At 40.1% G+C, this 14,822-nt stretch overlaps 1 protein-coding gene and 1 long non-coding RNA gene across 2 annotated transcripts; one reads left to right on the top strand and one right to left on the bottom strand.

Moving 5' to 3' along the window:
- Positions 1 to 1,466: 1,466 nt before the first annotated feature.
- On the bottom strand, positions 1,467 to 6,758 carry LOC117248133 (immunoglobulin lambda-like polypeptide 1). The gene is made up of 4 exons (XM_078175415.1): positions 6,755 to 6,758; positions 5,271 to 5,592; positions 2,827 to 2,987; positions 1,467 to 1,988 (listed from the first exon to the last, which is right to left on the bottom strand). Exons 1-4 carry the CDS (start codon positions 6,756 to 6,758, stop codon positions 1,660 to 1,662), a joined length of 816 nt encoding a protein of 271 aa, XP_078031541.1. The 3' UTR covers positions 1,467 to 1,659.
- Positions 6,759 to 7,020: 262 nt separating this feature from the next.
- LOC144466994 (uncharacterized) lies at positions 7,021 to 14,203 on the top strand. Its single transcript, XR_013493385.1, has 4 exons — positions 7,021 to 7,214; positions 7,307 to 8,392; positions 8,480 to 8,560; positions 13,613 to 14,203. It is a non-coding gene; the product is annotated as an uncharacterized LOC144466994 (long non-coding RNA).
- Positions 14,204 to 14,822: the final 619 nt, after the last annotated feature.

Genomic DNA, 14,822 nt, shown 5'->3' with positions numbered 1-14,822 from the left:
ACAGGTTCATTCACTCAGCAACATTTCAAACATGATGTGCTGCCTTTTCTCTCATTGATTTCTGCTGATAAATGAATGATTTGTTTTTGTCTGCAGGATGCAGCGCTCAGGTGACTGTGACTCAGCCTCCAGTGGTGACATCTGCTCCAGGATCCACTGTCACTCTCACCTGTAAGACCAGTCGAGCTGTATACAGACACTCTAGTCTTGGAGATTATATGTTCTGGTATCAACACAAATCTGGACAGACTCCAAAGCTCCTAATTAAACATGTGAGCACACGTGTATCAGGAACACCAGCTCGGTTTAGTGGCAGTGGAAGCAGCTCTGACTTCACTTTGACCATCAGTGGAGTTCAGACTGAAGATGCAGCAGTTTATTACTGTCAGAGTGCACACTACATCAACAGTGCTTGGGTGTTCACACAGTGATTTATGGTGGTACAAAAACCTCCCTCAGTCAGACTGCAGAGACACTGAGCTGTTACAGCAGGAACCGACTGCAGCTGCTGAAGAGGAAGAGACTCTGACACAGACTACTGAACACAGAGCTGACAGTAACCTCACCAAGCATGTTGTTGCTGTGTTATCACACTAAACTTGGTTCAGAACGATCAAGCCTTCGGTTGCAACAGGGTGTTTTTGCCCAAATTCACAATATCATGATTTTTTAAATAACAGTTTTCATCTGAAACCATTTACCCCAAAGCCAGTGACAACTTTGTTCTAATTTCTCGGCCCAAAGGATTTTGCTTTTGATTCTCAGGCCATCGTGTTCAGAGGAGCTACATGCTATTTTTGGGCGTTGGGCTCAAACTAACAAGCTCCTGAATATTCCTGTTAACTCTATCTCATAAACTTTTCCCAGTTCTTGTTATGATTTCACCAGCTGCTGCTGTAATCCTGACAGAAATGTTGGTACTCAGGGGCTTGGTTGCTGTTCTTCCAGCTCTTTACAAATTCAAACATGAATCAACCAAACACAGTAAAAAGGACTCATTTGGACAGTCCTCATGTATGAGGAGTTTGTAATATACAAAATGATTATTATATTATCATATTACCAGGATAACTTGGTCATTTCTTTGCTGTACAGCTTTAATATTATAACACTATATCTGTCTAACCTTTCTCAGTAGAATATTTCTGACTCATGTTCTTAACAGTGATGTTGAAGTCAGTCAGCCAAACATAACTACGACTACAAATCTTATGCTACTGTGATTTTCTTGATAATAATGTTCTTTATTTCTTTAAATTAAAGTGCTGATGCTTTTTTTCTATTATTTCAGTGCATGTTTTACTTTAATAATAGATTTCTATACTTTTCCCCAGCAAAAGGTTTCAATGCAGTTTTTGTTCCTCCATGAAAGATGCAGCAGCAGATATTTAACCAAACCCAGTAATGATTCATTTTAACTTCATCCACACTTAAGAAATGAAAGAACAAAAAAGGACCACCAGACATAAGTGCATGAAATATTTATTTCTGTTTCAAAACCTCAAAGACGACAGCATGTGACTGTAACAATGTATAAATGTTCAAATAAAGACATGAAGTCACATGAAAGCAGAATGGCAGCAGATCACATGTTAATTACAGCAGGTTGGATTCGTTTCTAACAGCAGAATTTGACTTAGCAGAGACTCTGCTGTTTCTCTACTCTGAGCAGCGGTCAGGGTCCAGGCTTTGAGTGACAGGGCTCTGTCCATTCAGACTGGCCTCACAGCTCACTGAGCCCACCTTCCTCCACTGGTCTGCAGGGAGGCTCAGGGTGCTGCTCCAGCTGTAGTGGCCGTCCCTCCCCAGGACCTCCAGGCTGTGTGACACCCCTGAGGAGCCGCTGCTGCTGCTGCCCCCCACCTTCCAGCCCAGCCTCCAGGCTGAGGGGAAGCCCCCGCTGGCCACACACACCAGTGTGGCACTGCCCTGCTGCAGCTCCTCTCTGGAGGGGGGGAGGACGGTCAGGGTGGGCCGCACCACACCCACTGGAGGAGACAGAGAGGGGGGAGGAGAGGGGGGAGAAAAGACAAAGGAATGAGAGTGAAGGCTTGGTAATAAAGAAAAATCACATCCTGCTCATTTCTTACATTTGATCAAATCAAACAGAATAACTTGTGCTGCTGTTGCACTCATAAATCACTCAGTATCAGACCATCAGCCACATGATTCAAGTGAGACTAAAAAGCTTGATTGATAATGATTATTGATGACATCTTCATATGTGTTTCATAATGTGTGACAGTGAATAACTCGTCCCTGTGATGATTTTCTTCTGTTGAAACTGACAGAGCTGAAACACTCATGTGAATACAGTTAAAACCTTTGTCATCTGTCTCTTTCACTTCCTTTTCACTACATGGAAAATGACTGAACCGTGAACACAAAGATAAACTGCATTTACTGAGAAAAACATCTTTGTGTTTAACAGAATCCACATCAGATTATAATTCAATAAATTATTTGATATTTTTAACATAAATGAAGAAATTGTAACCACAAATGTAATTTTTGAGCATTCAGAGTCTGATTTGACTGTTGATTGTTACTTTTTAACTTTCTTTCCATTAGCGAAATATTCAATCTTACAATGAAAAAAAAAATATATATAAAAAATAGATAACTTATTTTATGTTAATTAAAATCTATTTGCAGTACTGAGTTATTATTTATTCATTTGAAGTTTCTTCTCTGATTGTGAGATTAGTTTCATAAAATTACAAGAAAACAACAATCAAACACTGAATTTAATCAGAGTCTTGTTAAATATCTGATAAAAGTTGTATTTGCTATATATTGTATGAAATAAAAATCTCTGGTACTTACAGTGAACGATGAGTTTGGTTCCTCCACCAAAAGTGAACCACAGTGATACAAACTCATTAAGTGGCCGTACAAAAACCTCCTGCACTGTGAACGAGCATCTATCCACTGAAAATACTCTCTGATTTTTATAATTACATTGAGAAAATTTATTTTTACAGAGTCTACAAAGCTTGTTTTATGACATGGATAGAAAAAATTGTATAAATAAAGATTATTTCTTGAGTTTTTCTTTGCTTTTCTACACCTGACAGAGAAATGATTACAGTCTGTTTGTAAAAAAAGTCATTTTTCTTCACAGTTTTATATCAGTTAATACATGGTCAAATACCCATGATGCATTTTAAATAATAATGATTTCAAACTAATATTAAAATGAATATTAACATATAATTTATCTCCATTAAACCCTATGAGTAAATGAAAGGCAGACAAACAGACATATCATAGCAAGCACAGTGAACACAAACTTGTCCTTAAATCCTCAACTGCACTTGTAATATAAATCTTTTCTTCTTTTCCATTAAGATGATAGATGGTGTAAATCCAAGCAGTATTCCTCCTGATTTTGTGTCCCACGTTGCCTTGAGTGTGTTGAGAGCAGAGAAATGATTTCCATAGAGAGGAGGCTTTGCATGGTCAGCTGATCCTCCAGTGAAGTGAGAAGGTTTATAGTCCTGTGAGTTCAACACTGCAGGACTCAGATGTGTCAGTCAACACAGCAGAAAGCACAAGCACCATGACTCTCATCACCATCCTCATCTGGACGCTGGCCTGCTGCTGTTTCACAGGTTCATTCACTCAGTAACATTTCAAACATGATGTGCTGCCTTTTCTCTCATTGATTTCTGCTGATAAATGAATGATTTGTTTTTGTCTGCAGGATGCAGCGCTCAGGTGACTGTGACTCAGCCTCCACTGGTGACATTTACTCCAAGATCCACTGTCACTCTCACCTGTAAGACCAGCCAAGCTGTATATTCATCTTTTGGTTATGAGGGTATGTCCTGGTATCAACAGAAATCTGGACAGACTCCAAAGCTCCTAATATATTTGGTGAGCACACGTGAATCAGGAACACCAGCTCGGTTTAGTGGCAGTGGAAGCAGCTCTGACTTCACTTTGACCATCAGTGGAGTTCAGACTGAAGATGCAGCAGTTTATTACTGTCAGAGTGTACACTACATCAACAGTGCTTATGTGTTCACACAGTGATTTATGGCCGTACAAAAACCTCCCTCAGTCAGACTGCAGAGACACTGAGCTGTTACAGCAGGAACCGACTGCAGCTGCTGAAGAGGAAGAGACTCTGACACAGACCACTGAACACAGAGCTGACAGTAACCTCACCAAGCATGTCGTTGCTTCGTTATCACACTAAACTTGGTTCAGAACGATCAAGCCTTCGTTTACAACAGGGTGTTTTTGCCCAAATTCAGAAAATCATGATTTTTTTAACAACAGTTTTCATCTGAAACCATTTACCCCAAAGCCAGTGACGACTTTGTTCTAATTTCTCGGCCCAAATGATTTTGCTTTTGATTCTCAGGTCATCGTGTTTAGAGGAGCTACATGCTATCTTTGGGCGTTGGGCCCAAACTAACAAGCTCCTGAATATTCCTCTTAACTCTATCTAATAAACTTTTCCCAGTTATTGTTATGATTTCACCAGCTGCTGCTGTAATCCTGACAGAAATGTTGGTACTCAGGGGCTTGGTTGCTGTTCTTCCAGCTCTTTACAAATTCAAACATGAATCAACCAAACACAGTAAAAAGGACTCATTTGGACAGTCCTCATGTATGAAGAGTTTGTAATATACAAAATGATTATTATATTATCATATTACCAGGATAACTTGGTCATTTCTTTGCTGTACAGCTTTAATATTATAACACTATACCTGTCTAACCTTTCTCAGTAGAATATTTCTGACTCATGTTCTTAACAGTGATGTTGAAGTCAGTCAGCCAAACATAACTACGACTACAAATCTTATGCTGCTGTGATTTTCTTGACAATAATGTTCTTTATTTCTTTAAATTAAAGTGTTGATGCTTTTTTTCTATTATTTCAGTGCATGTTTTACTTTAATAATAGATTTCTATACTTTTCCCCAGCAAAAGGTTTCAATGCAGTTGTTGTTCCTCCATGAAAGAAGCAGCAGCAGATATTTAACCAAACCCAGCAATGATTCATTTTAACTTCATCCACACTTAAGAAATGAAAGAACAAAAAAGGACCACCAGACATAAGTGCATGAAATATTTATTTCTGTTTCAAAACCTCAAAGACGACAGCATGTGACTGTAACAATGTATAAATGTTCAAATAAAGACATGAAGTCACATGAAAGCAGAATGGCAGCAGATCACATGTTAATTACAGCAGGTTGGATTTGTTTGTAAAAGCAGAATTTGACTGAGCAGAGACTCTGTTGTTTCTCTACTCTGAGCAGCGGTCAGGGTCCAGGCTTTGAGTGACAGGGCTCTGTCCATTCAGACTGGCCTCACAGCTCACTGAGCCCGCCTTCCTCCACTGGTCTGCAGGGAGGCTCAGGGTGTTGCTCCAGCTGTAGTGGCCGTCCCTCCCCAGGACCTCCAGGCTGTGTGACACCCCTGAGGAGCCGCTGCTGCTGCCCCCCACCTTCCAGCCCAGCCTCCAGGCTGAGGGGAAGCCCCCGCTGGCCACACACACCAGTGTGGCACTGCCCTGCTGCAGCTCCTCTCTGGAGGGGGGGAGGACGGTCAGGGTGGGCCGCACCACACCCACTGGAGGAGACAGAGAGGGGGGAGGAGAGGGGGGAGAAAAGACAAAGGAATGAGAGTGAAGGCTTGGTAATAAAGAAAAATCACATCCTGCTCATTTCTTACATTTGATCAAATCAAACAGAATAACTTGTGCTGCTGTTGCACTCATAAATCACTCAGTATCAGACCATCAGCCACATGATTCAAGTGAGACTAAAAAGCTTGATTGATAATGATTATTGATGACATCTTCATATGTGTTTCATAATGTGTGACAGTGAATAACTCGTCCCTGTGATGATTTTCTTCTGTTGAAACTGACAGAGCTGAAACACTCATGTGAATACAGTTAAAACCTTTGTCATCTGTCTCTTTCACTTCCTTTTCACTACATGGAAAATGAATGAACCGTGAACACAAAGATAAACTGCATTTACTGAGAAAAACATCTTTGTGTTTAACAGAATCCACATCAGATTATAATTCAATAAATTATTTGATATTTTTAACATAAATGAAGAAATTGTAACCACAAATGTAATTTTTGAGCATTCAGAGTCTGATTTGACTGTTGTTACTTTTTAACTTTCTTTCCATTAGCGAAATATTCAATCTTACAATGAAAAAAAAAAATATATAAAAAATAGATAACTTATTTTATGTTAATTAAAATCTATTTGCAGTACTGAGTTAGTATTTATTCATTTGAAGTTTCTTCTCTGATTGTGAGATCAGTTTCATAAAATTACAAGAAAACAACAATCAAACACTGAATTTAATCAGAGTCTTGTTAAATATCTGATAAAAGTTGTATTTGCTATATATTGTATGAAATAAAAATCTCTGGTACTTACAGTGAACGATGAGTTTGGTTCCTCCACCAAAAGTGACCCACAGTGATACAAACTCATTAAGTTGCCATACAAAAACCTCCTGCACTGTGAACGAGCATCTATCCACTGAAAATACTCTCTGATTTTTATAATTACATTGAGAAAATTTATTTTTACAGAGTCTACAAAGCTTGTTTTATGACATGGATAGAAAAAATTGTATAAATAAAGATTATTTCTTGAGTTTTTCTTTGCTTTTCTACACCTGACAGAGAAATGATTACAGTCTGTTTGTAAAAAAAAGTCATTTTTCGTCACAGTTTTATATCAGTTAATACATGGTCAAATACCCATGATGCATTTTAAATAATAATGATTTCAAACTAATATTAAAATGAATATAAACATATAATTTATCTCCATTAAACCCTGTGAGTAAATGAAAGGCAGACAAACAGACATATCATAGCAAGCACAGTGAACACAAACTTGTCCTTAAATCCTCAACTGCACTTGTAATATAAATCTTTTCTTCTTTTCCATTAAGATGATAGATGGTGTAAATCCAAGCAGTATTCCTCCTGATTTTGTGTCCCACGTTGCCTTGAGTGTGTTGAGAGCAGAGAAATGATTTCCATAGAGAGGAGGCTTTGCATGGTCAGCTGATCCTCCAGTGAAGTGAGAAGGTTTATAGTCCTGTGAGTTCAACACTGCAGGACTCAGATGTGTCAGTCAACACAGCAGAAAGCACAAGCACCATGACTCTCATCACCATCCTCATCTGGACGCTGGCCTGCTGCTGTTTCACAGGTTCATTCACTCAGTAACATTTCAAACATGATGTGCTGCCTTTTCTCTCATTGATTTCTGCTGATAAATGAATGATTTGTTTTTGTCTGCAGGATGCAGCGCTCAGGTGACTGTGACTCAGCCTCCAGTGGTGACATTCACTCCAGCATCCACTGTCACTCTCACCTGTAAGACCAGCCAAGCTGTTTATAATGGAAATTATCTGCACTGGTATCAACAGAAATCTGGACAGCCTCCAAAGCTCCTAATAAAATTTGTGAGCACACGTGAATCAGGAACACCAGCTCGGTTTAGTGGCAGTGGAAGCAGCTCTGACTTCACTTTGACCATCAGTGGAGTTCAGACTGAAGATGCAGCAGTTTATTACTGTAAGAGTCTACACTACATCAACAGTGCTTATGTGTTCACACAGTGATTTGTTGGCGTACAAAAACCTCCCTCAGTCAGACTGCAGAGACACTGAGCTGTTACAGCAGGAAGCGACTGCAGCTGCTGAAGAGGAAGAGACTCTGACACAGACCACTGAACACAGAGTTGACAGTAACCTCACCAAGCATGTCGTTGCTGTGTTATCACACTAAACTTGGTTCAGAACGATCAAGCCTTCGGTTGCAACAGCGTGTTTTTGCCCAAATTCACAATATCATGATTTTTTAAATAACAGTTTTTATCTGAAACCATTTACCCCAAAGCCAGTGACAACTTTGTTCTAATTTCTCGGCCCAAAGGATTTTGCTTTTGATTCTCAGGCCATCACGCACCCAATCTCTGAGAACCTCACACTCACAACTATTTGTATGTTATGGTGGTAAGAAACTAAGTTCTGCTGTGTCCAAACAACGCTTGTCACACTGGGTGGTGGACACCATCTCACTGGCTTATGACGGGCAGAGTCTTCCTGTCCCTGGTAATCTGGTGGCACACTCTACTAGGAGTATGGCAACCTCCTGGGCTGCTTTAAGGGGTGTGTCTATGGCAGAGATTTGTGCTGCTGCATCTTGGAACACTCCATGTACTTTCTCCCGGTTTTACAGGGTCAACGTGGCGGCACCAGCACCTCTGGGTGTGGCTGTGCTTTCAGCTACTGCTGGACGGACTTGTGATGACGTGGGGTCCTCCGTTCTTCACGACCCTGATGGTATGAGTCATCCAAGGTGAAGACCGTGGTGATAGTCTGAGTAAGGTCGAAATAGATCATAAGTTATACCTATAACTATGGATCTATGAGACCAAACAATGACCATCACCATTCTCTTGTCGTGCAGAACCGGCTTAGGCGTTCCAGGCAAGAGGAGGAGGCAGTGTCACCCGGATACTCTTATAGACTACGAGTCAAGCCTCCTAAGGTCAGTCACATGACTTTGTTGACATAAGGTCTCGAGGATAGGTAGTAGGATGGCATCATTCAAGGAGAAGACTGTGGTGACGGTCATCGTTTGGTCTCATAGATCCATAGTTATAGGTATAACTTACGATCTTTCCTGATCTTTATATATAATTTTAAGTATTTTACAATTTTACAAACAATACTGACATTTATATTTACATGGTGAATCCAAAGCTTTTCATTTCCTACAGAGAGGAGGGAAATGGGGATTGGCTAACAACAAGGGTGTGGAGGGGAACACTAGAGTGGAGCAATCAAGACTAATACAGAACAGGTGTGAAGGGAAGACTGTTGGAACAGGGAAGGACTAACGAGACAGGTGTGATAGAAAACAGGCGGGAAAACACACAGAGACAGGAAGTAAAAGCAGACACAACACATGAGGAGAGAATCTACAAAATAAAACAGGAAGCAGATTAAACATGAATGATGAACATGAAACAAGGAACACAAACAGAAACCTCCAAAACAAAGTCCACAGGATAACAGAATATAAACAAAAACCCAGGATCATGACAAATGACATCATTTATTTTTCCATAAACACAAATTTGAGGTGAAGCCATTAATTTGATTGACAAAATAAAGTTCCCTTAAGGGATTATTATTATTTTAAAAAATACAGGTAATCCATAAAAACCCTTAGTAGTAAAGATAAGATTGGATCAAACTTAAAGACAGAAAATTAAATGTTTGATTTTTTTTAACTTCATGAGAGGAGATGACCAAGTAGGTTAATTTTTTTAGCATGTAAGGAAGCCTGTAAGGCACTGCAGTGAGTTTTCTGCACTGAAAGGGCACCCAAGAGGGCACTTCATCATGTTTCCTTGCAAACTGGGTCACAGCAGAGGACACATTATGATGTTTTATCTACTATAGGGGCATCCAAGTGGACCCTGACTCCTGGTCGGACCCTGGTCAATATGAAGGAGGTACGTGTGTGGCCCGAGGGGACCTCTTATGCTCTGAAGGACTGCTTTAACACTACACACTGGGACATTTTCAAACAAGCAGCCTCTCACAATGACCGCACAGACATAGAGGAATACCTTGAGGCTGTTACAGCATACATCACTAAATGCACTGATGATGTCACTCACACCAAAACTATCACTGTTCGTGCTAACCAGAAGCCATGGATGACAGGAGGGGTTCACAGGCTCCTGAGGGCTCAGGACGCAGCCTTTAGGGCCGGTGACACTGCAGGCCTAGCAACAGCAAGAGCTGACCTGTCCCGTGGAATCAGGGAAGCAACACTTCAATACAGCAAGAAAATATCTGGACACTTCAGCAACACTAGAGACGCACAGAGTCTCTGGCTTCCACCATCATGAAATGCTTCGAGCAGCTGGTCATGCAGAACATCAAGTTCATCCGTCCGCCCTCCCACGACCCGTTTCAGTTTGCATACAGGTCAAACAGGTCCATAGAGGACGCCATTTCTGCTGCTCTCCATCCAGCCCTCACCCACCTGGACTCAAAGAACTCATACAGTACAGGCCAAAAGTTTGGACACACCTTCTCATTCAATGCGTTTTCTTTATTTTCATGACTATTTACATTGTAGATTCTCACTGAAGACATCAAAACTATGAATGAACACATATGGAGTTATGTACTTAACAAAAAAAGGTGAAATAACTGAAAACATGTTTTATATTCTAGTTTCTTCAAAATAGCCACCCTTTGCTCTGATTACTGCTTTGCACACTCTTGGCATTCTCTCCATGAGCTTCAAGAGGTAGTCACCTGAAATGGTTTTCCAACAGTCTTGAAGGAGTTCCCAGAGGTGTTTAGCACTTGTTGGCCCCTTTGCCTTCACTCTGCGGTCCAGCTCACCCCAAACCATCTCGATTGGGTTCAGGTCCAGTGACTGTGGAGACCAGGTCATCTGCCGCAGCACTCCATCACTCTCCTTCTTGGTCAAGTAGCCCTTACACAGCCTGGAGGTGTGTTTGGGGTCATTGTCCTGTTGAAAAATAAATGATCGTCCAACTAAACGCAAACCGGATGGGATGGCATGTCGCTGCAGGATGCTGTGGTAGCCATGCTGGTTCAGTGTGCCTTCAATTTGGAATAAATTCCCAACAGTGTCACCAGCAAAACACCCCCACACCATCACACCTCCTCCTCCATGCTTCACAGTGGGAACCAGGCATGTGGAATCCATCCGTTCACCTTTTCTGCGTCTCACAAAGACACGGCGGTTGGAACCAAAGATCTCAAATTTGGACTCATCAGACCAAAGCACAGATTTCCACTGGTCTAATGTCCATTCCTTGTGTTTCTTGGCCCAAACAAATCTCTTCTGCTTGTTGCCTCTCCTTAGCAGTGGTTTCCTAGCAGCTATTTGACCATGAAGGCCTGATTCGCACAGTCTCCTCTTAACAGTTGTTCTAGAGATGGGTCTGCTGCTAGAACTCTGTGTGGCATTCATCTGGTCTCTGATCTGAGCTGCTGTTAACTTGCGATTTCTGAGGCTGGTGACTCGGATGAACTTATCCTCAGAAGCAGAGGTGACTCTTGGTCTTCCTTTCCTGGGTCGGTCCTCATGTGTGCCAGTTTCGTTGTAGCGCTTGATGGTTTTTGCGACTCCACTTGGGGACACATTTAAAGTTTTTGCAATTTTCCGGACTGACTGACCTTCATTTCTTAAGGTAATGATGGCCACTCGTTTTTCTTTAGTTAGCTGATTGGTTCTTGCCATAATATGAATTTCATAACTCCACATGTGTTCATTCATAGTTTTGATGCCTTCAGTGAGAATCTACAATGTAAATAGTCATGAAAATAAAGAAAACGCATTGAATGAGAAGGTGTGTCCAAACTTTTGGCCTGTACTGTACGTGCGAATGCTGTTCCTAGACTCCAGTGGTGTAAGGACAACAAACAACTTCATAAAAAATGGAAGTGGAAAACCAGGATTTCCAAATTATTTTTTAGCACTGAATAATTCCATTACAAATAATATGAATCAAATTGCTGATGACTTTAATGACTACTTTGTCAGCGTTGGTCCTGGTTTGGTGAAAGAAATTGCAAAAACTGAAGGTGGAGAAATCTTTGAAAAAATCCTTGAAAATACAACCAAGAGTATTACCAAGTCAATGTTTATAAGGGGTCAGATGAGAAAGAAATTTTGGATACTGTCAAATCATTTCAGAGCAAAAAATCCACAGACTGCAACAACGTTGATATGGATCTGATTAAAGAAATCATCGAGTGTGTGGTGAAACCGTTCACATATATCTGTAACCTATCTTTAAAAACTGGAGTTTTCCCTGATAAAATGAAAACAGCAAAAGTCATACCAATATACAAAACTGGAGATAAACACATACTCACAAACTATAGACCCATATCATTACTCCCACAGTTCTCCAAGATACTGGAAAAAATATTTTACACAAGACTAAATGAACTCATCACAAAAAATAATATACTATGTGAACAGCAATATGGTTTCAGATCCAAAAGAACAACTGCCCATGCAGTAATTGAATTTGTTGACTTAATAACAACAGCAATTGAAAATAAAGAATATGCAGTAGGTGTATTTCTTGACCTGAAAAAAGCCTTTGACACTGTTGATCACAACTTATTATTAAAAAAGTTATTCAAATATGGAAGTAGAGGGGTTGCTTTAACATGGGTAAGTAGTTACCTGAAAAATAGAAGTCAATATGTTCATATTTATAATGTCAACTCTAATCTGATGGATGTCACATGTGGGGTTCCACAGGGATTTGTTCTGGAACCATTGCTGTTTATATTATACATCAATGAAATATGTCTAATCTCCAAAATAATGAAAACAATATTATTTGCAGATGACACCAACTTATTGTGCTGTGGTAACAACTTGGAACGGCTTCTGGATGATGTGGAAAATGATTTAAAAAAACTAAAGAGTTGGACTGACTACAATAAACTAACACTAAACTTAAGCAAAACTAAATTCATAATATTTGGAAATCGTTCAACCTCCACAAGCAAAAAACTCACAATAAATGATATAGAAATAGAAAGAGTATCTGAAATAAAATTTCTTGGATTAATAATTGATAATAAACTATGTTGGAAACCACACATTAATTATATTAAAAATAAAATATCAAAATTAGTCGCAATCCTTTACAAAGTTAAAGATCTTGTGTGTCAAATGTCATTATACCTTCTGTACTGCTCATTTACACTTCCATATATAACTTACTGTGTGGAGGTGTGGGGGAACACGTACAGTACCAACACCAAATCAATATTTACACTACAAAAAAAAGCGATAAGAATAGTAAACAAAACTACCTACAGTGAACCGTCAAACCCACTCTTTATCAAACTAAAAACACTCAAATTTAAGGATTTAGTCGACCTCAAAACTGCACAGATTATGTATAAAGCTAAAAATCAGTCATTGCCACAAAATATTCAGAATTTGTTCCGAGCAAGAGACAAGCACCATAAATTGAGAGGATCTGACATGTTCAATAAACCACTGGTAAGAACTAATTCCAAATATCACAGCATCACAGTCAAAGGAGTCAAAACATGGAATGAATGTGCAGACCAAATGAAAAACAACCGCACTTTAAACCAATTTAAAAGATTGTTCAAAAACAGTAGATTGCATGAATATGAAGCACAGCTGGCATAGTAAGTACCTTCCTTCCATGGGTATCCAATCCACATTACAACTAGGTTTTCTCATATCACTTACATATAATTAGAACCAGAAGTGTTCCAACTCGCATTTGTGATTGTATTTCTTTGATTATGTATGTATGCATGCTGTCATGCATCTCTGAATCTATATTTATTTGTAGCAACATTACTTGAAATAAGGGGTAGGTCAAGATAAGTGCATCACTTCTACCTACTCCTTTTCGAACGCTAAATATTTACCTCTGTTACTATGATTGATTTTTTGTTTGTTGTTTTTTGTTTTTCTTGTATGACTGATTACCTTATTGATCACCTACATTTTGTTCTATTTTATCTATGTTCGAAATAGACAGCAACACCTCCAAGACCATCACACTGAGCACAGGGGCTCCGCAGGGGTGTGTGCTCAGCCCACTGCTCTTCACACTGCTGACCCACAACTGTGTGCCAACCCACAGCGCCAACCACATCGTCAAGTTTGCGGATGACACGACTGTGGTGGGCCTCAGTTCTAACAACGATGAAGCCAACTACAGGAGTGAGGTAAGCCGACTGGTCCAGTGGTGTAAGGACAACAATCTCTTCCCCAATGTGGGGAAGACCAAAGAGATTGTTGTGGAAAGATCAGGAAAAGATTGGTACCCCTCTGCCCTCCCTCACAGACATCTTCAACACACGCGTCACCCGCAGAGCTATCAGCATTGTTGGTGACACCTCCCACCCTTCACACTCCCACTTCAGCCTCCTGCCTTCGGGGACAAGGTACAGGAGCCTCCGGGCCCACTCCACAAGACTCACAAACAGCTTTATCCACCAGGCTGTAAGGCTGCTGAACTCTGCCCCCCACCCCTGGACTGTAATTCAACCCACTGCACATAAAGACTACCTCTGCTGTTTTGCACATGGACTCACTACATCTGCACCCCGGTGTTATATTATTATATTATATTATATCATATTATATTACAAACTGCTGCTGACTGTTTTGACACTGTGAACTTTACCTCACTTTGTTTTAACCATTTGCACCATTCTGTATCTGCTGCTGTTAGTCATGTGCACTACATGTACACCATGTACATCCCATAGCTGCTCTAACATGCACCTTGATCACCTTGATTGTACATAGGTTTAGAGTATCTTCTATAGTGTCTTGTCTTTTAGTTATACTGCTTAGTTTTATCTTTATTTTTACTTGTACATATTGTTTTTTATTGTATTATTATTATTCAAATTTAGCTTTCTTTTAGCTCTTAAATTGAAAGATATTATACTAGGTGAGAGGAAAACAGAGTTTCGATTCTCTGTATGTCCTGCACATATAGCAATTGATGTAAACCTTTTGAGCTTTGAATGTTGTTGTGAGCCTGGACAGCCAGCAGAGGGCAGCCTGCATCTATTTATGAGCACAAAGACCTTTGAGAAACTTTTCAAAGACAGAAACAGCAGAGAGATGAGGAACAGAGAGTCAAAAGTTTCTCCATGTTCTTCATCAGTCCACAGGGAGATGTAGCCTCTACTTACTTGACTGAAGTGAAAATGGCCTGCTGCAGGTGCAG

Source organism: Epinephelus lanceolatus, chromosome 15 (assembly GCF_041903045.1).
Source record: "Epinephelus lanceolatus isolate andai-2023 chromosome 15, ASM4190304v1, whole genome shotgun sequence".
Lineage (NCBI taxonomy): Eukaryota > Metazoa > Chordata > Actinopteri > Perciformes > Serranidae > Epinephelus > Epinephelus lanceolatus.
Note: the sequence above shows the minus strand (reverse complement) of the source record. Positions and strands in the feature narration are given on the sequence as shown.

Excerpts from the sequence above, each read along its gene's own strand:
- LOC117248133 (XM_078175415.1), bottom strand. Across the intron at positions 2,988-5,270 it reads GACCCTGACCGCTGCTCAGA|ACTCTGTAAAAATAAATTTT; the intron begins GTAGAGAAACAA and ends CAAGCTTTGTAG. Across the intron at positions 1,989-2,826 it reads AACCAAACTCATCGTTCACT|TGGGTGTGGTGCGGCCCACC; the intron begins GTAAGTACCAGA and ends TGTCTCCTCCAG.